At 50.9% G+C, this 24146-nt stretch overlaps 1 protein-coding gene across 1 annotated transcript in view; it reads right to left on the bottom strand.

Annotated features, from left to right (window-relative positions):
• Window positions 1-24146, bottom strand: part of PLEKHG4B (pleckstrin homology and RhoGEF domain containing G4B) — a 65738-nt gene that overhangs the window by 20904 nt on the left and 20688 nt on the right. Inside the window, 6 exon segments of the mRNA XM_073801839.1 lie at window positions 111-197; window positions 4231-4324; window positions 8047-8170; window positions 9078-9269; window positions 11469-12693; window positions 22027-22224. Of these exon segments, the coding sequence (XP_073657940.1) occupies window positions 111-197; window positions 4231-4324; window positions 8047-8170; window positions 9078-9269; window positions 11469-12693; window positions 22027-22224 (1920 nt within the window).

Here is a 24146-nt window from a genome sequence, read left to right as displayed (position 1 = left end):
TCTTACAGAAATTCTTTCGTGCGTTATCTCATCTAGGTGCCCTAATATTTAATTTTATGCATCACTCAGGGTCTATCTGTCAGAGTCATCAGTCAGTCTAAAACCATTACCTGAATTGTTGCATCCTTGTCAGGCCTAAATGCTGATTCTTTATCCACCAGCAGCAAAATACTATGAATTAAGGGAGGAGATGTGTTCTGAAATAAGAAATACTGATTAGCTTTCTAATTTTTCACTTCATTGAGTTAATAAAATTGTCCAATTTTTATTGGTTCTACTTTGATATGTTCCAAAAGTTCCTAAAATGCATAAAATGTAGTTGCCTTTGCTGTGAATATAAATTATTTGCCCTTATGAATTTTAAGGTAGTCAGGTTTATTGATTATAATTAACATAGGATAAATTCACCCTTTTTTGTGTACAGTTCTCTAAGCTGTGACATGCCTTATGGTCGTGTAACCACCACCTCAATGAAGAAATAAGACGGTTGAGCATCCCGCACATTTCTTCATGTGCCTCGTAGTCCAGCTCCGCAGTCCCTGGCAATCCCCCATCTGTTTTCTGTCTCCGTAAACTGCCTTTCCATATATCATATGAGCGGACTCATGCAGTGCAGTATCGGCTTCTCTCACTTAGCACACTGCCCTGAGACGCATCCCCATTGCTGGGAGGTCAGTAGCTCACGCCTCTCACTGCTCATCATGTTACCTCGACTGCAGGCACCACAGTCTTGTCGTTCACTCAGCAGATGAAGGACATGTGTGTTGTTTCCAGTTTCTGGCCATCATAAACAAAGCCTGTAGACACTGTGTTTTCATTTCTTTTGTGTAACTAGCCAGCCATTGGTTTGCCAGGTGCTATGGTTAAGTGTATGTTTAGCTTGTGACTAACAGCCAAATAGTCTTCCCGAGTGGCTACACTGTCCTGCATCCCACCAGCAACACCCCGGTCTTGTTCTTGTCAAGTTTGTGGTTGTAGTTGTATGTGTGATCTCATTTTGGTTTTAATTTGCATTTCTCCAGTGACTAAAGACGTTGAACATATATATATTTTTTTCTTTAGCGGTACGTGGGCCTCTCACTGCTGTGGCCTCTCCCGTTGCGGAGCACAGGCTCCGGACGCGCAGGCTCAGCAGCCATGGCTCACGGGCCCAGCCGCTCCGCGGCATGTGGGATCTTCCCGGATCCAGGCACGAACTCGCGTCCACTGCATCGGCAGGCGGACTCCCAACCACTGCGCCACCAGGGAAGCCCTGACCATATTTTCATGTGCCTATTTCCCGTTCATCAATTGTTTTTGGTAAAGTCTGTTCAAATATTTTGCCCATATTTTACTGGACTTTTTTTCTCTTTCTATTGAGTTCTGAGACTTTATATATTCTAGATACAAGTCTTTTTCAGATATGTGTTTTGCAAACATTTTATCACAGTCTTGGCTTTGTATTTTCATTTTAGTAACAATGTCTTCTGAGGAGAAGTTTTAAATTTGGATGAAGTTCAATTTATCATTTTCTTCTTTTACGGATTATGCTGTTGGGGTCAGAGCTAAGAAATAGTTGACTAAACCAAGGTCATGAAGATTTTCTGTTTTCTTCTGGTGGTTTTGCAGTTTTAGATTTTACATGTAGGTCTAAGATCCATTTTCAGTTAATTTTTATATATCATATGAAGTATGTGTTGAAGATTTCTTTTTTCTCTTTTCTTTTGCATACAGATGTCCAATTGTTCCAACTCTATTGGTTGAAAAAAATCTTATTTTTAGAGAGTGTTTATGACTTTAATCAAACTCCTGTTTCTGTCTGCTAGATTATACTGAGGCCAGATCATTCCGCAATAAGATGCTTTTATTTACCCAGTGTTTCTTCATTCATATTCCCTAAGGCTTTACTTTTTAATACTTTCTTATAAACAAATTTTAGGCTTTTTTGTAATCCCCTAGTTTGAAATGAATTTACTGGATGAGCCTCAGGACTAACTGATATCTTATCTATTTTAAGTTCATCCTATGTACTTATATTTTTGTTAAGTGGCTTCTTGTGGATGACACTTTGTAAATATTTGTTGAATGAATAAGCCATAGAAAAGCCACAGAAAAGAACAATCTTGTTTTCCTATTTTAGAGCCATATTCTATTTCTCTTACTCAGTTTAGCTAAAATTTTGAGTTATCCTGCATTAAAACTACAAACAGTTTGGAAAAGTGTTTTATATTTCTTATATATTCCTATTTGAGTGAATTTTTACTATTAGGATTTGTTACTATTCCAAAGAGAATTAATGTTAATTCTCAGATAAGAGAGAACAGTTAATGATTTATGACAATTACCATGTTAATAAGGTAATAGTTACCTGCTGTGAGTGGGGTAAGGGATGCGCAAAGTCTCAGGAGTTTCTTCCACCAAGGGAAAAAAGTCACTATTCCCTTTTCAAAATGGAAAGCTTTTTATGGTATCTGAACTTTAATAATTTAACAAATTTGAAGTATACTTACTTGAGGTAGATATGAAGAACAGCTGAGATTTTTTGCCCTTTGTAAAAATATTTAAGTACTTTTATACATCCCTCAAAATTTAAATTGAAAATGGACACATGATCCTTAAATTCCAGCTCATTTCCATTCCTCTCATTTGCATCGGAAATCTTGCTGTCAGCTGAGCCAAAAACAGGGCAGAGGTCTGCAGGCCAGCTTTCTCTGCAAGGCCCTCAGGGCTGTCTGAAAGCCAGCTTTGTGGAACAGTTATGTCCAGACATGGAAAAGAATCGGATCTCCTCTCGTAACCCCATCATGAAGCTCCTTAGACTATTAGCGTGTCATAAAAGGTCCCAGACGTAGCTGACGTTTCCCCAGGTCCTAGCTTCTGCTCTGGGAGTTGCGTGGGTGGTCAGGGACCACCTCTCTCAGGCCTGACTCCCGCATGGGACCCGAGTGGCCCAGGATTTAAGGGAAGTCTGAACAAAAAGAAATGCTGGGGAAACCGGTAAGTGGCCAGGTCCGATCTGCCTAGATCTCAGGTCAACAGCTAGGGTGGGGAAGCGCGGCAGACTTTCTGCGAAGGGCTCGCTCGTCTCCGCCTGAGGCTGGAGCCCTGATTTCCACGGGCTCTTCATGGTTGATGATATTCACGTTCCCATCGGATGCCAAAGGAGCAGAGCTGCCAGTCCTCCCGCTTTAGGAAACGCCCGCAGAGTGTGCAGACGTGCATCTGCGTCTTCCTGGCTGTCTGGCCCTGCTCTGCTCCGTCCCGCACACAACACACACGCGGTACAGCACGCGGCACGGCATACAGCACGCTGTGCCCACCTCTCCCCTCGCCTGGAAGTTCGGAGCCTCTCCCCAGGCCGCTCCGGCCTGGCCTCCCCCGAGCCCCGCCCCGTGCAGAGCCTGTCTGCTGGGCCCCTCTTTGCGTTCCCCAGACTCTGCTCTCCAGCTGGTCAGACTTGCTCCAACCTCACTCACTAAATCTTTCCTTGAAAGAACTTCTGTTCGGCGTCCCTAAAATGCAGGCGCCTGGGTGAGAACAGTGACCAGTGCTGTACCATTAGAGATGGAACAGAGGAAACGGTGCTCAGGAGCCGCCGGAGCAGCTGCAGCTCCAGGTGCCTCTGAGAGCCCGGACCCCAGCACAGCGCTTGGCACACAGGAGCCCTGTGTGCACACATCTGAGGGAGACTGAATGTTCTCAGGCTCCCATCTGGCCCTGGGTCCCTGAAACATGCAGTGGTGCCTCTCTCCCTGTTCCAGGGACTCCCTGGATTCTACTCATGACCTGGAATCCAGGCTTGGGGCTTCCTGAGGCCACCGCTAGACCACCGGCCTTGACCCCGTCCCAGAGGGCTCCGGGACTCCTGGCCGCCCAATGACCAGGGCCCGCACCCCACAGTGAGTGGCGGCCGCCCCTGCAGGCCTCCATTCCTGTCTGGGAGGGTGACTAACTACCCTGCACCCGGATTTAGTCGGACAGGAGACACGGAGACGGTGTGAAGGGACGTCATCACCGTTCCTGCTGAGTCAGAGCACAAAGCAGAACGTCTGCACGGCTGACCCTGGCCAGCTGGACTTGAAGGTCTGCAGCGAGGCCGGGAGGGGGCAGAAGCAGGAACCTGCTTTGCTCCTTCCACCTCTAAGCACAGGCCCCTCCCCACGTCTCCAGATTCACACGAGGGAGGTGGCGGCCGCCGACCCCCTGTGCCTGGAGAAGCTCAGCGCCCCAGGACGGGACCCACCTGCTCACCTGCAGGGCTGCCAGGGCCTGGGAGAGGGCGGGGGCGGCCAGGCTCTTGCGTGCGTCCACCAGGATGACCAGCCCCAGCTCCCGCACCTCCTTCCTGGAGAAAGAAAGACAGGACGTGTTAAATCTTGTCCAGAGCGAGCTTCCCTGTCTCTCCACGAGACGCGTCCCCACCGAGATGCTCTTGGCTCTGCGAGTTCGGGACTCTTGGCTTGATACACATCCGCCTTCCGCTTCCTGAGGAATCAGCTGCTTCTCAGTTGGAGGTAGGGCAAGCGGGACTCACTGTGGTGGACCAGCGGTGGGGAGGTCTGCTTTCTCTCTCCTGCCCACCGACATCCACGCAGGTGCAGCTCTGGGTGAGTGAAGCAGGGCCTTCATCCAGGAGCCAGAGGTTCCTGGGAGTCTTTGTACTCGTTTGTGTGTTTGGGTTGATGCAGGGCTGCAGAGCATCCCCTGAAACTAAAAATCTCGCCACGTGCTTTTGAAAACCCCGTTGTCTGCATTGTGTGATCAGAAGCTTCAGTTCCAGATTCAATAGGAAAGAATAATAGGCCGGGACAAGTTGGTATATTCATTCTTCAGAACTTTCAGTGTCCCCGGGAACCGCCTTCCACTGTAGCTTCCGGTGTCAGCGGGTGTTCTAACTCAGCTGCCTGTCTGGACGCTGATCTCTAGATGCACACGCAGCAGCGCTGAGCCCGGGCCCTGATGCCTGCTTACACAACGCTGCAGAGCTGCACAGCTTTAGTGCCATGTTCCTGTTCGCCCCCCGGTCAGGTGTGTTCCATTTGGGGTAAAACTGCTAAAGAGCATTTGAAGGGTGTTTCTTGGGGAGGCCAGGTACGAGGACAGAAGTGGGGCTGCGGAGGCCAAGCTGACGCGTCTGGTGCTGGCGGCTCCTCAAGGCCCAGGTGGGAGCAGGCAGGTGGACGCTATGTCTCTGCCCAGGGACTTCTCGGTGCCCACCTGCTTGGCCACACGGGTCCTGGTCAGTGCTGTCAGGAGCTGGGCGAGATGCTGCCTTTCGCCGGAGGGTCTCGTGTCCACCCTGCCGGTCAGACCGGAGGCCTCCAGCAGGGACGGCTGGATCTCGCTCTGTCGTCGTGGGCCTCCCTTCTCTGGCGCCCCCGGCCCTGGGGTTTCCCTTCATCTGCCAAGTCAGTCGTGGCCCCAGAGCCCGGCAAGTGGCCTCACCAGGACCACAGGGGCAGTCGTGCTCAGTGACTCACAGGCTCTCCTCTACGACGTCACCCACTTGGCGGCTGGCAGGACAGCCCCGCCCTTCCTGGGGGCTGTTCCCGGGGTCAGACGGCCGCTGGACCCTGGTCCTGAGTGGCTGAGACGGACCCCTTTGCTCATTCCTGCATCCACATTGGTACCAACTGGAACCCCAGAGCAGATCCCCTCCCCTTCTGCCTGCCCCTGCTCTGGATCCCCTGACGCCTCTGCTTCGCCCTCACTCCCAGCGGCAGGCAGCCTCCAGGCCCCCCAGTCTGGCCCCTTGGGGTCCCTGATCCACCCCAGGCCGCTGTGCAGACCTGCCTGGATGTCTCGGTCTGCATTTCTGCGGAAGCCTCCGAACTGTCTTCCTGAAGCTGCAGGCCGCTCGGCCTGCCACACGCCATGGTCTTCGGCCCAGGGGGGCCTGCTGTCTTCACAGCGTCTTCCGTCCTCACAAAGTGCCCGACGGCTCCAGGCCTTGTGTGTGCTCTTGCTTCCCCTCTTGTCTGCAAACCCTCTCCCTCCTCCAGGACACAGTATGTCTGGGAAGTCCCTCTCGGCACTGTGGGCTTGTCTCACCATGGGAGCTGCGACAATTCGGGTTCACCTGTGTGTCTCCATCAGGGCAGGAACTTCTGCTGTTCCCTTTTGTATTCCCAGGTAAGTGTGGATGGCAGGATGGATGGGTGGATTCCTGCATGGCGCAGGAGGGTGCATGGATAACAGCCAAGATCCTTTCCGAGTTTAAGGTTCTGTGTATCTAAGAGTTTGATGGTAGTCCTTTCACGACGCCAACTCATAGGAATGCGGGGCTCCTTGTAACGCACCTGCAGGAACCGACGATGAGACTCTCCCGGGCGCTCCCCCCAAAGGTGCGGCATCTCAGGTGCCTCTTCCCAAGAGCTGAGGGCAGTGGCTTCTCCCGGTGCCGCTCTCTATCAGGACGTTCACGGTTACAGCCCTTGTTGGGGAATAACCAGACAAACCTTCGGGCTCCAGAACAAGCTCCCCTAAGTCTTCAGAAACATTCTTCTCCCAGGTCTTCATGTGCAGGTGAGCAGCGGCGCACTGTCTGCACCGTCTGTGGCAAAGTGGAAAAAGCAGGGGTCTGGACGTCCAGCTCAGCCCCGGTCCCACAGGCTCCACAGCAGTCTCACTCCTTTCTCTCGGGGGGCCCTGGTCAACCAGGACCTCCCTGCAGTGGTCAAAGGAAAGCTTCTGGTAAATAGAAAATGTCATTATTCTAGGGCTTTGAAGGTGTTTACCTGAGGCTTACAGAGTATGAACTAGTGCAAGGATGAAAGTAATTTTTTTCAGAGTCGTTTCCTTATGTTTTGAAATCTCTGCTGAAAGATAAGTTTGAAATCCTAGGCTCAGCGCAGTGAAAGTAGGCCCTGCAGGTAACTGCGAGCCTCGCTCTGCGAAGGAGCCTGGGGGGATGCAGCATTTTAAGTCCTTTCCTGCCTGTGTGTCCCCACACTGACTGTACCCGTGCTACTTCAGAAAAAATTTCAACAGAAAGTCAATACCCCACAAACAAGCATGAGGTCACGGGTGGGAACGCTCCCACGTACCAGGAACGCTCCCACGTCACGCGAGGGCACACCAGGTAGCATGTTCCCACACGTGCGCACACGTGGCCATGAGTCACCCAGCACGCTCTCACGTGAGGTCATGTGACTTCACTCTAGGGACTGCAGAGAGATTATTTCTAGCCCCTCTAGCACACCCATGAGACATCCCTGCATCACGGCACACTACCGACTCCAGCCAAGGGCAGGGCTGGGACTCGGGGCCGGGATTCAAACCTGGGCCGTTGACCTTAGGACTGAGCCCTGGGGCTACGTCCACCCGGCACCGTGGAGGCTCTTGGTCTGATGGCCGTGAGGCAGCCCGAAGCCCGTCTGCACCTGTTGGGGGTTAGGGGCCCCAAACAATGCGCGTGACTCCGGTTCTCCATCCGCCCCCATCTCTGTCCTTGGTCCGTGGAGAGCCCTGGGGAGGGTCACCCAAGCGTGTCTGCTTCCTTGTGTAGGGCGCAGGAGGCAAGGTCCCCTGGAATTCCACACCAGGAAGGTGCGGCTCTGGAGGGGCTGGTGCACTTTCTTCCTGGCGCGTGTGCTGCTGGCTGCCCGGAGGCCCAGCGATGCCACAAGGCCTAGTTCGTGGTCAGTCTTTCCTGCTTTCTGGCACCAGGTACCTCCTATTTGTACAATTTCTTCACCCGGTTATACTAAATATTCTGTTTCTATCAGCTCGTGTCTTTAATCAAGGTCACTTCAAATCTTTTTTAGAAAGACGTGGAGCATAAAACATGTAGACAAATAATGCCTAAAGCCAGTACTGCGCAAGGAAGAGCAACGCAGAACTCAGGCCTGCATTCGGAGGACAGGGGTCCAGGTGCACGGGAGGGACGGGGTGCGTGGGGGGCGGCACGTGAGAGCCCGGCACGAGGGCCCGGAAGGAGGGGGAGGTGGGAGACGGGACCTGCCGCAGTGACGCGCCAGACGGCAGAGCCCGGGAGCCACCCGAGATTACACCTCAGCTGGGTTTATCCTCAAAGGGTCTGAAAACTGGAGGCTGGCTCAGTCCCACCTGGGGATGGTGTGGAGGTACTTCAGCAGACGGGTTAGCTCGGCACTGGACATGTGTTCGCTGGACCAGAGTGGGCCCCTTGTACAGACCTGCACCACCGCTCTTCCCTGACGGTCTCGGGTTCCTGCAGAAACAGAGGTGCTGGAGGAGGTCACTGAGAGGATGCGACCGCTAGCCGACCCCCGAGCTGGACCCAGGCCCCTGTGCTCCTCCGCCCTCCTCGTTCCCGGAACCTGCCTCAAGACGCACCTTGGAGATAACGGTGTGGCATCGAGACCGACTGGAGAGTAACATGACTGAGCCCAGTTAAGGCCTCCCTCCAGGTGAACTTTAAGACTCTGGCGGGCGGGGCGGAGATCTTGAGGCCGCCCATACAAGCCTAGTGTACAAGTTACCTGCCACCTGCCAATGTGGAGCGTGGCCTCTTTCTTCGGTCTCTCTCTGCCCTCTGTGGGCAATTCCAGATTCCACCCGGGAAGGTCCCAGAGGCTGTGAACTAACAAGGGGCCATCGTGAAAGGGGGCAGCCCCCACAGGGACACCCGCGGCTTCAAGCTCGAGGAGATGGAGCCAGGATCTGCAAACACTATCTGAGTTACCGGCTTAGATGTGAGATCTGCTGGGAGGGTAGAGCCCGGCATTCACCTGGGCAGATGACAGCCAAGCTCACCTGGGAGGGTGAGGCCCACTGCCATGCTCTGACTGTTTGTAACCCCCCAAATTCATATGCTGAAATCTTAATACCTGATTTGATGGAATTTGGAAGTGAGGCCTGTGGGAGGGGCTTTGGTCCTGAGGGTGGAGCCCACATGAATGGGATTAATGCCCTTATAAAAGAGACCCCTTGCCCACCTGCCATGTGAGGACACGGTGAAAAGGTGCTGACTGTGAACCAGGAAGGGGCCCTCACCGGCACCCACCACGCTGCGCCTTGACCGTGGACATCCAGCCTCTAGGGCCGTGGTAAGTGAAGTTGTGTTGTTGAGAAGCCGCTGGCCTGTGGTGTGTTGTTAGCAAGACAGCCACGCTCACCTGGGAGGGTGACCGCCCCGGACTGCAGTAGCTCCTGGTTGAGTTCCAGCTCCTGCCTGGGCGCCCGGCTGGGCAGGTCTCCTGCGCCAGGTGCCCACGCTTCACCCTCGGGGCACAGCGGCTCAGCAAGCAGGTCCGAACACCGGCTGGGGCTGCTTCCTCGGACGCTGCTGCCCTCTGCAGAGACATCAGCTGCACAAAGCAAAGAGACCTGGTCAACGATAACGTGCTTCTCTGGCCTGAAGGCAGCTACAAATGCAAGGAGAAAACAGGAGACCTGTGAACTTGTCCCATTTCTGGTGGGAAAGGTCAGTGAGCACATCTGCAGGTCAGGCTTTTCCTGAGGAGTAATGAATAAATCACATAACTAAACGGGTTCTCAGATCCTGACAACCAGAAAACACCCAAGGGAGAAACATTTTATACCGAATGATGTCACGGATCGTGACCGCAACCTCCTGCATCACCCCAGAGATTGAGGCCTCGAGCTCACACATAACCTCAGAGGGGGCGTCCTCACCCTCCACGCTGCGTAAAAGAAGGGATTCTCCCTCGGCCATCATGTCAGAAGGGGGCCTCGCTTTCACTCGTCCCCTCAGAGAAAGGGTCCTCGCTTCATACGTCAACTCAGAGAGGAGGCTTCACCCTCACACAGCCGCTCAGTGAGAGGAGCCTCGACCTCAGGAATCACCTCAGACAGGTGGTCGCTGCCTCACAGAGGGAGGCACCACCCTCTGTGGTCGCTGCCTCCACAGAGGGAGGCACCACCCTCATGCATCTCCTCAGTGTGGGGGTCTGGCCATATACGTGCCTCAGAGAGAGCTTCCTCGCCTCACACACCTCTTGGGAAACGGGATCTTCACGCACGTATCACCTCTGAGACGGGGGCCTCATCCTCCAAACACACCACTTCAATGAGAAAGGTTTCTTTTCGCCCTCACACATCTCCTCAGAGAGTGGGTCCTCGAGTCACTTGTCACAAAAGGGAATGGGGCCTTGCCCTCCAGTGTCACCTCATAGAGGGGTGCCTGGACCTCAAGAATCACCTCAGAGGGGGGGGGGGGTTGCACCCTCACACAACACGTCAGAGAGGGGTTCCTCATCCTTAAGAATGATCTCAGAGAGGGTGTTTCACCCTCACAAATCTCCTCAGACAAGTTCTCACCTCACACATCTGCTAAGACACAGGGTCCTCGCTGTCACACGTCACCTCAGAGAGGGGGGCCTTGTCCTCATGCATCATCGCGACTCCTTTTTGAGCATCACCTCAGGGAGAAGGGGCCACGTCCACCAGCATCACTCAGAGAGTGGGTTCCTGGCCCTCACACATCACCTCAGAGAGGGGGGCCTCACCCTCACACGTCACCTCAGAGAGGGGGGCCCCCTCCTTGAGAATCACCTCAGAGAGGGGGGCTTCACCCTCACACGTCACCTCAGAGAGGGGGGTCCCCTCCTTGAGAATCACCTCAGAGAGGGGGGCTTCACCCTCACACGTCACCTCGGAGAGGGGGGCTTCATCCTCACACGTCACCTCAGAGAGGGGGGCTTCACCCTCACACATCACCTCAGAGAGGGGGGCCTCACCCTCACACGTCACCTCAGAGAGGGGGGCCCCCTCCTTGAGAATCACCTCAGAGAGGGGGGCTTCACCCTCACACGTCACCTCGGAGAGGGGGGCTTCACCCTCACACATCACCTCAGAGAGGGGGGCCTCCTTTTTGAGCACCACCTCAGAGAAAGTGGGGCCTCAGCCTCACACATCTCCTCAGAGATGGGTCCTCGCTCTCGTGCATCTCCTCAGAGAGGGGGGCTTCACTCTCACACAAATGCGACCTTATTTGGAAAAGGCTCTTTGCAGAAGTGAACTAGTGAAGTTTAGGGTGGGCCCTAAATTGAATGATAGGTGTCTTTACAAGAGAAAGGAGAGGGAGCTTGGAGGCACAGTGAGACACAGGGTGAAGGGCAATGAATTTGGCCAAGGGATGCCTGGGGCTCCAGTAGCCAGAAGAGGCAGGAAGGACCCTCCCCTGGAGCCTCTGGAGGGAGTGGGACCCTGGGACACCTTGATCTTGGACTTTGGGACCAGAACCGTGAGGATAATTTTCTGTTGTTCAGAGCCACGAAGTCTGTGGTACCTTGCTGTGGCAGCCCCGGAAATGAATACATGTAAACATTTTCAACAGTTGATACGGACATGGAGACAGGCTTCTACTGAATCAAGTGACCAGACCAATTGTCACAGGTGGGAGAGGGGAGGAGGAGGAGGGGAGTGTGGGGGGGAGGAGTGGGGGTGGGAGGAGAGTGGGGGGGAGGAGAGTGGGGGAGGGGAGTGTGGGGGGAGGGGAGTGTGTGGGGGAGGGGAGGGTGAGGGGAGCGGGGGTGGACATTTACCTTCCTTTCCTGTGCAGCTGGGACTCTCCACTGTGCCTGGACAGCTGGAGCCTGTGGTTCTGGTCCCCACAGCTTGTCCTCCCAGGAGACCCCCAGGCCTGGTGCTGGCTAAGTGCTGGGAGGCCCGCCAGGTGTCACCTCGGGAGCTTCTGAGGGACCTATCCCAGGATCGAGACCTCCTGGGAAGGGTCCTCCCTGCAGCTCCTGGACCATTCTCTTGTCTCGGGATCTCCTGGGGGTCTCCCGCAGGGCCAGGGATCTCTTTCTGGGTAAGACTGGCCGCTGCCCCGGCCCCCCTGGCCCTGCGGCCGTGGGTCTGGGAGCCACAGGCCTCATCCCCGATGGATTCCTCAGAGCTGGAGCCCAGGGGCATAGGGTTCTGCAGGGCCTCCATGTAGGACTTCCTGAACCAGCGTCTGGCCTCCACACTGGCTGGGGTTCTGGGTGGCCGCCTCCTAGAGCTCGGGCTGCCCCCCTCTGCGTGGAAGGCGAGGGCCTTGGAGCCGTCCTTCTTGTCCATGGGGTCCAGCCTCCCTCCTGGTCCTTCAGGGCTCTCAGGACACTCCCAGGGGTCCTGCTCTGAGGGGCCAACCCCCCTGAGGCCTCCACTGGGACTCCCGGACAGGGTCCCGGGGCTTTCGCACTCAGCCCTTCTTGGGGAAGGAAGACGGCGGGGCTGGTTACTGCTGGGATGCCCACCGCAGTGGGGCAGGGTTGGGGTGTGCTTGGAAGGTGTGCCGCCCTGGGGAGCGGGGCTGGCCACGGTTGGTGCCGGGGCTGGAGCCTCCGAGGCGCTGTCGGGTGGCGGCTGCTGAGGCCCAGGACCGCTGGGGCAGCTGGGCAGGTTGGTTCCGGTGGTGGGGACAAAGACAGGGTCTGTGACGTTGTTCCAGGGGGTGCGGTAGACCACCGAGCCCGAGGTCAGCAAGCAGTTTTGCAAGGGGACACCGTTCTGCTCCCCGTTCACCAGTTCCAGGAACTCTCCCGTGAAGACACAGCCGTACATGGTCTCAGGGACAATGACTTCCTCCGAGCCTTGTCCAAGCCGGGAAAGGCGTTTCAAGACCAGTCTGGCGCGCTGCCTCCCCGCCGCCACAGTGATCTGCAGGTAGAAGTCCCCAGGCCTGAGCCTGACTCCGCGCAGGGGCGCCAGCTGCACCACCACCTTCTCGTGGATGCACAGTGGCCACCCTTCGTGCAGGAAGAGGAGGCCTGCGTACCTGGCCTGGGGCAAGAGAGGGATGCAGGGAGATTAGCGGCTGACGCGGAACCTGTCAGAGCCCCTGGCCTCTGTCCAGCAGGAGGGTGGGCGACTGGGCCCCCAGCGCCCCAGAACAACAAGGGCATCAGGACTGAAGAAAGGGCGTTAGAAACGCATTTCTACCGCTCTTCCTGGGTGGCTGGGGGAGGCGGGCAGCTGGGGATGGGGAGACACCGCAGGCACAGTCCCAACCCCAGGGGCTGTGGGGCGAGCCGCTCCCAGGGCCGGCCCCACCTGGGCAGGGCTGGGCTTTCACCCTCTCGCCCCTGCAGCCCTTGGTCTAAGCTCGCGGCACCCACGGGCAGCCCCCAGCCTCTGGAACTGCAGGGTGGGGACCATGGTGAGAGGGCACGGGTCTAGGGCCCCGATCTAGGGCCCCCACATCACGCCAGCTCCCACCCACAGCAGCCGTCCTTTCTGCTTATTTGAAGGGGTCACTGGAGTTTGCAACCAAGCTGTCGATGATGGGGTGAGTCCTTAACCACTTCTTTGAGAAGAACTTGCTCTAGAAAAAAGGTTTCGACTTCAGGATGGATGAGCCAGTGTCTCCGTGGGGCAGGAGGGTGTCAGGCTGTTAGGGAACAGCGGTGGGAGGCCCACCTGCCAGAGCTGCAGACACAGGTTCTGAAACGGGATCACATTCTCCTGTTTGGGTTTAGTTCCAGCATTTTTTTTTTTGCAGCTTTCCCTACTCCAGCGCTGACTTACTGCACAAACCCTAATTAAATAATACAGAAAATGAAAAAGAAGAGAGGGCTTCCCTGGTGGCACAGTGGTTGAGAGTCCGCCTGCCGATGCAGGGGACGCGGGTTCGTGCCCCGGTCCGGGAAGACCCCACATGCCGCGGAGCGGCTGGGCCCGTGAGCCATGTCCGCTGAGCCTGCATGTCCGGAGCCTGTGCTCCGCAACGGGAGAGGCCACAACAGACAGTGAGAGGCCCGTGTACCGCAAAAAAAAAAAAAAAAAAACTCATCCTAATATACCTCTAGAGACTTTTAACTTTTCTGTGCCCTTATCCACTGTTTATTATTATTAGTTATTTAAACTGCAATAGTAATGTAGACAGAATTTGGTATTCTTGTCAGCAGTCACCCTAAGCGAGCACTTCTGTTACTCAGTTACCATCCTCATGGCCACTTAACGATCCTCTATTGTCAGAACCAACAGTGCTTCTGTGGATTTCTATTGTAAATTAAAAATGCAAGGAACATGTTCATGATATCATTTTCATGATATTCTTTTAAATTATCATTTTCTGGGATTAGGATTACAGGATCAAAGGCTATGAATGTCTTTTATGATTCTTGACAGTATGACCAATTTGTCCTCAAGAGACATACTGTCAGCAGTGGGGTATCACAGTAAGGTATCACCGTGCCCACTGATTAGCAGCGTAAGGCTTTACATCAAGAAACTGTTTCCTGAATTAACACGTATGCTGTGGAATATTGTTGTTTTAATTCACATCACGTGACTGTGAAGCCAACGGTTTCCTGATGCTTGTTTTCTGTGAATTCTCATGTACTTTTGCTCTTTCTATGAATTGTGGTCCTATTTTTGCCTTAGTTACTGCGAGATTTTAAAAAAACATTTAACAGACAGTAATTTTTTTGCCCTCATCGTTAGCGGACACGTATCCACCACAGTTCTGAAAGGCAAACTCTCTACAGTTTTGATTGTAAATCTTTCTACTCCTCTGGAATCCAAATTCAACAGATGCTATAAATATAGTCATGTTCTGAATAGTTCCAGTTCTGAGAAAACTCCAGGTTGAAAAGGAGCTTTCTTTCTCCCATTTCAACGCCTTCTCTAAATGGTTGTTTGAGACTTCCCTGGTGGTCCAGTGGTTAGGGCTCCATGCTCTCACTGCTGAGGGCCCGGGTTCAGTCCCTGATCAGGGAACTAAGATCCTACAAGCCGGGCGGTGCAGCCAAAAAAAAAAAAACCCAAAAAGAACCCAAAACAAATCAGAAAAAGGTTGTTTGAGGTGTTTCAAGGAAGAGGTGTTAGAACCAAAGCTTTTTTATTCAAAAGGAGGTGGGTGGGCTTCACTGTTTAAGAGCTACAGTTCAGCTGCTAAAAACAAGTGCAGAGTCTTTCTTTATAAGGAGCTTTCACAAAGCGGTTCAGGAACCTGCATGTCACAAGATCACAGCAGGTTTTCAATCATCATAGACGCATCACATCAGTTATTACAATATTCCAAAAATCTCAGCATTCCTTTCCCGCTTGGGTGACTAAGAACAAAACAAAACAGAACTTTTCTGGTCCCTTGGAAAAGCCAGAACAGGGGCTTGGCTGTGGATTAAATGTGAAAACTACTGCTGAGCTTCCCTGGGCCCTTGACAGCTTCACACACTGCTGCTCTGTGCAGACCATCCACTGTCCGGGCTGTCCTGGGCAAGGGGGCAGGCGACCTTCCTGGGCCTGACTGGGCACAGCGGGACGAGCTTCCCTCTGCGTGTGTCCATGGAACACCGTCCCAACTATCTGCCTGTTGGGGTCCTGTCTCCCTGACCCTGTGGCAGAGGATGGTGCCCAGGTGGTCCGCTCAACAACGTATTACCAGGCTCCAGAAGCACCTGAACATATTTGTTCAAATTGCAGGAAGACTGACCAGCCTCCCAGATGGTGACTAGGTGTTCTTCAACGTGCCCTTGGCCTGAGCTCCGTGCATGGGGTCTGGCTGCCACACGCAGCTTGCTGCCTCCTCAGTGTCTGTATGTTTCAGCCAGGGCTGAGAATTACACACCCAGGTCCGGAGCAGTCAGTTAGGGCTGCCATAGGCTACAACATCACCTTTTATCTCCAACTTTTTAAGCTTTCCTTTCTATCTTGCTAATTGGGGGTGTTTCCAAAGTGAAGAAAGTAGAACAAGCAGAACTGCCCTGGATCCACACTCACGGGCCTTCAACAGCACAACACGCTGAGGTCACTGCATGTCCTCTTGTGCTTGTTTTATTTATTTATTTATTTGTGGCTGCGTTGGGTCTTCCTTGCTGCGTGTGGGCTTTCTCTAGTTGCGGCGAGCAGACTCCTCGTTGCGGTGGCTTCTCTTGTTGCGGAGCACGGGCTCTAGGCACATGGGCTTCAGTAGTTGTGGCACGTGGGCTCAGTAGTTGTGGCTCGCAGGCTCTAGAGCGCAGGCTCAGAAGTTGCGGCGCACAGGCTTAGCCACTCCGCGGCATGTGGGATATTCCCAGACCAGGGCTTGAACCCGTGTCCCCTGCATTGGCAGTTGGATTCTTAACCACTGCGCCACCAGGGAAGTCCCTTGTGCTTGTTTTTAAAATGTATGTTAAAAAACACAGGTATAAAAGAAACTTACAACCTTTTTTTGGCTTAATATTATATCACAATCTGTGTATACTAATCCATCATATTTATACATTATTGATTTAACCTTTCTCCTAAAATATATACCTGTTTTTTACTATTATAAGTAACACTGCAACACATATTATTGGGAATGAATCTGGACCTGCATTTTATTTTTGTTTGTTTGTTTGTTTGTTTGTTTCTGCAGTACACGGGCCTCTCACTGCTGTGGCCTCTCCCATTGCGGAGCACAGGCTCCGGACGCGCAGGCCCAGCGGCCATGGCTCACGGGCCCAGCCGCTCCGCGGCATGTGGGATCCTCCCGGACCGGGGCACGAACCCGTGTCCCCTGCGTGGCAGGCGGACTCTCAACCACTGCGCCACCAGGGAAGCCCTGGACCTGCATTTTAGATCACTTGCTGTGGCTAAACTTTCTGAGTCAAATTGTGCGTGACAATGTAAAGATTCTGCATTCATTAAAACAACTGCTTTCCAGAGAGGTCATCTCAATTTTCACCACGATGAGAAGAGCGTCACCTTGTCTATCGTACTGAACTCTCTCTGCTCTGAATACTAACCTGTCTATTTTTCTGCTCATTAGTAAGCAAAAATTTGTGTCTTGTCACTTGCTTTGCATTTCTCAGACCACATGGTATGTCTGTTTTGATTCTTTTACTTCCAGTCTTTGGATTGTCTTTGCATTTAAAGGGCAATTCTTATAACTAGCATTTAGTTGGTCTTGCCTTTTTTCCAGTCTGACAATCTCTGTATTTTAGTTGGAATGTTAAATTCACTTAATGACATTTAATATAATTATTGACATGGCTGGATTAAATCTATCATCTTGGCATAAAATTTCTATTTGCCCCACCTTTGTACCTTTGTTCTTCCTTTTATCTCCTCTTCTGTTTTTTAGATTCCATTTATTTCCTCTATTGAACTTTTAGTTATACCTATCTGTGTTATTTTTAGTGGTTGTTCTCAATATTACGATATGCATCTTTAACTTATCACAGTCTATCTTAAAGCAATAGTTTATTATTTTAAAACAATGTAAGAACCTTACAGCAGTAAGGTAAAATAATGACGTTTCCAGATAAATAAAAGAGTAGACTAGCACAGATGCTATGCAAGAAATGCTAAAGCTATAATTTCAAATTTATAACTTTAGCATTATAAAGCTATGATGCTAAATGCTATAATTCGATTTACTCCCTTCCGCAGTCTGTGCTTTTGCTGTCATATGTCTTATTGCTACATTTGTTATAAATCCCACAATATATTGCTTTAGGTGGTCAGTAATTTCTTGTGTGTGTGTGTGGTCGCTAATTTTTAGAAGAAATTCACACTTACAAATTTAACCTTTCTTTGTGCTCATTTTTCTGTAGATCTGAGCTTCTGCCTGATACCATATCCCTTCAGACTCTAGACCTCCCTTTAGCATTTCTTGCATAGCATCTGTGCGAGTCTACTCTTTTATTTATCTGGAAATGTCATTACTTTATCTTCCTGTTGAAAGATATTTTTTGCTGTATATAGAATTTTAAGTTGACTTTTCTTCCTTTAACTTTTTAAAGATATTTTTCCATTGTCTTCTGAAGTCCAATGCTTCTGATAAAAAGCCACCATCATTCTTATCGCTGCCCCTGTATGTTAAGATTTCCCCTTGATGATGGGTTTTCAGCATTTAATTACAATGTGTCTAAGTGTTGTTCTGTTGGTATTTATCCTGCTCCGGGTCTGATGAGCTTCCTGGATCTATGTGTTAGATCTGTGTTTTTTAACAAATTGTTAAATTATCCAACAATATTTCTTTAAATATTTTTTCGGCCCTATTTTCTCACTCCTCCCCTTCTGGGAATCCTCTTGCACATGTGTCTGACCTGATACTCCCGTAAGTTACTAACGCTTGCTCACCTTTTCCCCTCCTCTCTCTCCTCTCTGTGCTTCCATCTGCTTCGTTTCTTCAGGCATGTCTTCAAATCATGTATCCTATCTTTTGCTGCATCCAGTCTGCATTAGTCCCATCCAGTCAGTTTTTTTTTTTTTTATTGCAGATACAGTATTTTTAGTTCTAAGATTTCCATTTTGTCCTCATTTTACAGTTTCCAAATCGTTCCTGAAATTCTTCATCCACTTCATCCATATTTACTTGTAGATTATTTAATATGTTTATCATAGTTTTTAAAAAGTCGGCCTTCTAATTCCAAACCTGGGTAGTCTGTGAGTCTCTTTCTATTGACAATTTTTTCTCCTTTTTATGGGGTGATAATCTGGTGCCTTTGCACATTTTGTAATTTTTAAATTTTATGCCTGAACTTTTGCCTAAAGCTGATAGTTTTTAGAAAGAGGAAAGCTTTACTCTGTTAGACAGCTAGGATGAAGGGTTTATCAGTTTAAAGCACTTAGAAACAGAGCAAGTTGCGGGTGGGTTGTGGCTTTAAACTCTCCAGGAGTCCAGTGAGGTATCTCTTCACTTTTCAGCTCAGCCCCGACTCTCTTGGCCACCAAGAATAGCTTATAAAATTTACATTGCTTGAGGCTTGGTTCAACTTTCAGAAATTTCGGTTTACCAACTGTTTCAAGTGCTCCAGTGGTTGGGTTCACAACTCTCCATCCAGGGAGGCCTGGTACCAACTGCTGCTGGACTTCTGAACTGGGACATGTTAAAACTATGAGACGAAAATTTTAAGACCGTGAGACCATGAGACCACGAGACCATGAGAGTTGGAAATCACACTTTGAAACTGTGTGATTTTAAAGATTTTGATATATTTTGCTTTCTGGTCCCACCCCTCGGTCTCCACTTATTCTGTCAGAGAATTTCTAGGGTTAGTGGAGAGGATCATCGTTACATTCGAGGCTCCTCCAGACTCCAACCTGGTGCTCCAGCCCTGAGGTCTCCGAAGCCCGGTTCCTCCTGGTCTGAGCAGAGACGGTCCTTCTCTGGCAGCTCGTCGCCCGTCCTCCCTGAAGCCTCAGTGACTCGCCCCAGGGATGAACGTGTCTTCTGCTCTTTGCTCACTTAGGAAGGCACTGCCACTCCACGGTTAAGTTCTTTTAGCTCTTTGTGTATCCACAGGTCTTGGATGGCTTTAAAGGAAGGTGTAATTGTTTGGTTCATATCAGAATTTCTTGTTGTTTTGGCAAGAGTAAAGGTCTTTCATACACTTCTACATCCTAGATGGAAATACGACTCACCTGTTCATCAGCTCTGTTTTGCCAGTTTCCTTTGTGGTTCTCTGTTAGGAGTACCTTTACAAATTTCCAAATAGAAGGGTGTCTTTTAAAAACTTGATTTCTAGCTTTATTGCTTTGTGGTCTTAAGAAATCAATTCTTTGGTATTTGTTACCATGTTATTGCTAATGGTCAATTCTGGTCAAATTTGGTAAATGTATATGAATGCTTAAGAATGTATGTTCTTTAATATTCTCTAATTGTATACATTCTTGAGATAAATGTATATCTTCTAATGGTAAAACTTGGCTAGAATTTTATCAAACTTGGTTAAGTTTGGAGAAGGTTCCATCTGTGCTTAGGAACTATATGTATTCTAAAATTGCTGGGCTCAGCGCTCTGCGCATGCCCGTTAGCAGAGAGAGATACCGTGTTCAGATGTTTATCTTAAGTACTATGTGGCTGCTTTTCCTCTTTGCTTTGGAGGGAGGCGAAACCTCCCACTTGTAATTCCCTCAGTTTATGCTTCAAGCATTTCAGGCTGTGCTGTTAGTTTACACCTTCCTGGTTGTTAGCAGCATTATTATCGAATGGTCCTCTTCAGCCCTATCAATGCATCTGCCTTTTACTGTATTTAGTTTGTTATGAACATCGCTACATCCATGATCCTTGGTTAGAATTCTGCTGGCCTACCATTTTCAACCTGTTATTATATATGTTGTACTTTTATTTCCATGTTTTTATCTTGTTTATTCCCTTCTCCTTTTCTGATTTCCGTTTGATTTCATTTTTTAATCCCTTGCCCCTGCTTGCCCCTTGTAGAAACATTCTGTTTTATATCTTTCTGATTACTTTTCTTTTCTTTTTTTTTTTGCAGTACGCGGGCCTCTCACTGCTGTGGCCTCTCCCGTTGCGGAGCACAGGCTCCGGATGCGCAGGCCCAGCGGCCATGGCTCACGGGCCCAGCCGCTCCGCGGCATGTGGGATCCTCCCGGACCAGGGCACGAACCTGCGTCCCCTGCATCGGCAGGCGGACTCTCAACCACTGCGCCACCAGGGAAGCCCTCTGATTACTTTTCTTTAAACTTCTCCAAGCATTTTTTTGACACAAACCGTGATGAAACAAAGTTACAAATAAGTCAGCCAGTGATTTTAAGCCTGTCTGGTTTCTACAGAGGGATGGGAAAATAGTGGTCATCGAACTCTCAGGTTAACATAGAAACTTATCTTAAAATTAATATGATTAATAATGATCTCCAAGCCACATGCTTCGATGACACTTGGTAAATGAATAAAAAGTGCATTGAATTTACATTAACTAAAGTATTTTTATATTCACAGTTGTCAAGATAAGTTCATTTTCTCCGATGTCATACAGATGATCAAATTTTAATTTCTTAATTAAAAAGTAAAAAGCAATATAAATATGAAAATAGTAAGGCTGTCCCTAAATTTCATTTTATGCTTTTTAAATACTTATAAATATGCATCATATTAAAGAGTAACATTATTCATATGGCTTTTTCAGAAGATAAGCAGTTTGGAAGTGGAAAGGGTGATGACTTGTTAAAATGGAAGGAAAAAGAATATTAGAAGAAAGAAGACAAAACATTAGCTCAGAAAAGCTCTTCAAGACACGCCTTTGAAAGGGAGCAGGTGTTTTCAGATCCAACTTAACGCAGCTTGGCTGTGTGTGCTGCTTTTATCTCCTGACAGGCAAATTTCTCTGCTTCGTCCCTATCAATAAACACCCTTTACATGTGCAAAAGGTACACAATCATGAAGGAAATACCCTCTAGGCAGACTACTGCAAACCAAGAATTAAATCGAGGATATCCATGGTCATTTCTCTACCACACTCAGTTAAAAGACATTCAAAGAGTTTAAGAAATCAAAGTAGCCCAGTGGTAGTTTTTCCAAAAGCCCTAATTCAATATGAATGGAGCAGGAGAAGGTGCTGATTAATAAAGGTCTTACTTTTTAAGATCTCGCCACGAATCTCTGCAGCAGTTCACTGCAACACACCTGCAACGTGGCTGTCATTAGTTTTAACACGGCCTCAGAAACAACCTACAATAAAAATATCCTCCAAATAACTAAACACATAAGAGATTCACTCAGCAAGGTCTGTCTGTGTTACTGGAACTGCTCCTGTACGTCCTGAGATGACCACTCAGGAGGGGGACTCAGTCCCTTCGTACATAGACTGCAGCGAGAGTCCCCTGGGGCACCAGAGAGAAGCCTGCGGACGGTGGGCTCCATGCTCACTGGCAGGTTGAGAAGCCCTGTTTCTGGGACATAGGCCTTATTTCACCAATTATTTGGAACCAGGGAAAGGTGGAGCCAGAAGCCAAAGGGAGTAAGCGGAGCCAGTGCCCAAAGGACCAAGGGAACAGAGGAAAATGGGACGGTTTCCCCAGTCATGTGTTTAAATGCTACCAAAACAATGGCTGAGACTACAATTTATTTTTATTTTTTAATAATACCCTGCTTTCTTTCAGAAAGAAATCAACAAATGCTCACTTGAAGGATGTCCGCTTAGCCCCTGGATTAGTCTGAAACGCACAGAAGCACATCCTCCTCCTTTGCTTCCTTCACCAGTGTATTCCCCTGGATCTAAAATCCCTACGGCTCAGATGAGGTATTTTCCAGCTACCAGATTAAGACCCTGCCTGTCTCTTCTCCCTAGTCAAAAGTGAGCGGGCGGGCCTCACACGGGCCCCATCCCCGAGGAGGTACTCACACGGGCTCCATCCCCGAGGAGGTACTCACACGGGCTCCATCCCCGAGGAGGTACTCACACGGGCCTCCCGCTGCAGGTGCTGCAGGGCCCTCTTGGCTGGGATGAGGAAGTCCAGGAGGCAGCGCAGCCCGTCCCCACTGTAGAGCTTCTCGGCCACGCTGAGCAGCTGCCAGAGCACTGTGGCTGCCGTGGCCTCAGAAGGTGGGTAGAGGGCAGAGAGCGTGTTCTGTATGTAGGTGTCGAGGGATTTCAGGTCCTGAGGTGGAAGAGAGGTTTGCGAAATTTAATACATCTAATGAGACAGGTGCACTGGACTGGACACCTTCACAGGCTAGCACTGAGGTGTCCACTGTGAAGGCACCTGTTGTATGTCCGGGGACGTGAGTTATCTTTGTGAAACACAGGAGGTATGGGCGAATCCCCAGCACAGAGAAGAGTTCCTGTCGGGGAGGATCGGTTGGTCCTCACGTTGTCACAGAGCAGAAGCATCTGAGGAAGTGCTCATGTCTGTAACGGGTACACCTGACACCTGTGCCCACGAGGGGAACCCTATCTAATGCCTGTGAGTGACGGCTGTCATTGTTATCACGGGAGGCACCACCAAGTTTGGTCTGACATAAGTTCCATCCCATCAAATTCTGAAACATGCACCTTAAATGATGCTTTTTAGGATCTTCCGTGGAGCGTGGGGAATTTCTCAGGGGCTTTCCCCTTCCCCAGCACTCCTGGCTCTGCATAGGGAATGGGGGGCCCTTGTGGGGAGGACAGAGCTGGTCCATATGCCATTTTATACTCAGAAAAGAAGTTCATCCTAGGAAATACATTTTACTTGTACTGATGATTTTTTTAAATTTAAATAGAAACCATTAGGGCATCCTGCATCATAATCCCAGAATTGTGCTCATTCAGTCATTCCAAAAACAGCTATCATTGGTATCTGATTTCCCTTTAAATTTTGGTGCAACATGCTTTTATATAAAGACAGAGAGCTTTGAGTTTAAAAAATACTTAATTCTATTTTTAGATGTAACATTTCCTGAGGAATGCCATAAGGTTTATTTGTTTGGAGAGGAAATGCAAGGCCATAAATAACAGTTAAAAGCCAAAGAGGTTAAAATTGCATAATTGATTTTTAAAGGAACAATGATTACTGTCTGAGACTCCTCTGAATGGCTAATCATACTTTCCCAAGGAAACTGAAAATAAAGCAGTGCATCCTCTAAGTCTGCAGTAAATGAGGACTCGAAGAGAAGCCATCTGTGCTGCCCGAGAGCCGAGCGCCGGGAGCCGGGAGCCAGCAGCCGGGAGCCGGGACCCGGAGCCGGCAGCCGGGAGCCGAGGGCCGAGAGGCGGGAGGCGGGAGGCGGGAGGCGGGAGGCGGAAGCCGAAGCCGGAGCCGGAGCCGGAGCCGGCAGCCGGGAGCCGGGAACCGAGGGCCGGGAGGCGGGAGGTGGGAGGCGGGAGGCTGCAGCCGGAGCCAGAGCCGGCAGCCGGGAAGCGGGAGGCGGGAAGCGGGAGGCGGGAGGCGGGAGGTGGGAGCCGTGTGCTGCAGGGTCGGTTCTGAGGCTGGAAGCCCTCCACCTCCCCGTCAGCCTGGTGAGGCCCCCAGGCCCGCACAGGCCTTCCTGCCACGTCCTGTCCCCCGCCAGACAGGGCCACTCCCTTGTCAGTAGGAATTCTCTAAATACTGATTCTTCCCCAAAGTGCCACATGCTCTGGCTTCCAAGAACTCAAATCACACCTGCGCCACAGACAAACGTCAGTCCAGGGACTGAACGGAGCTGGTCTGGAGTGTCGGGGGGAAGGGAACGCTCCTTGAGATCCCACAGCCTTGGTCACCCACGGGGCAGCAACGGCCTCCCCGGCTGCTTCTCTGCCCTTCGGTTCCCGTGGTGACGGGGTCTGGGCCCGCACTCAGCCTGGGGGACACCCCTCCACCAGCCCCCATGCCCTGTGCGGTCCCCCCACTCGGAGCCTGGTCCTGGCAAGAGCTGCCCAAGGGGAGCTGCCTGCCGTCCGAGAGGCCACTTCCCAGGTTAGGTCAGTCGAGGAAGCCTCGGGAAAGCCAAGGGAGCGGCTCCTCCAGACTCTCCCGCGCTCGCGTGCCCGAGGGCGCTGCCTGCGCAGCCCTGTCCGACTGTCGCCGCTCTCTGGGAACTGCCGTGGGAGCCCCCGCCA

The sequence above is a fragment of the Tursiops truncatus genome, chromosome 3, assembly GCF_011762595.2.
Source record: "Tursiops truncatus isolate mTurTru1 chromosome 3, mTurTru1.mat.Y, whole genome shotgun sequence".
Taxonomy (NCBI): Eukaryota; Metazoa; Chordata; class Mammalia; order Artiodactyla; family Delphinidae; genus Tursiops; species Tursiops truncatus.
This window is presented reverse-complemented; position numbering and strand designations above follow the sequence as displayed.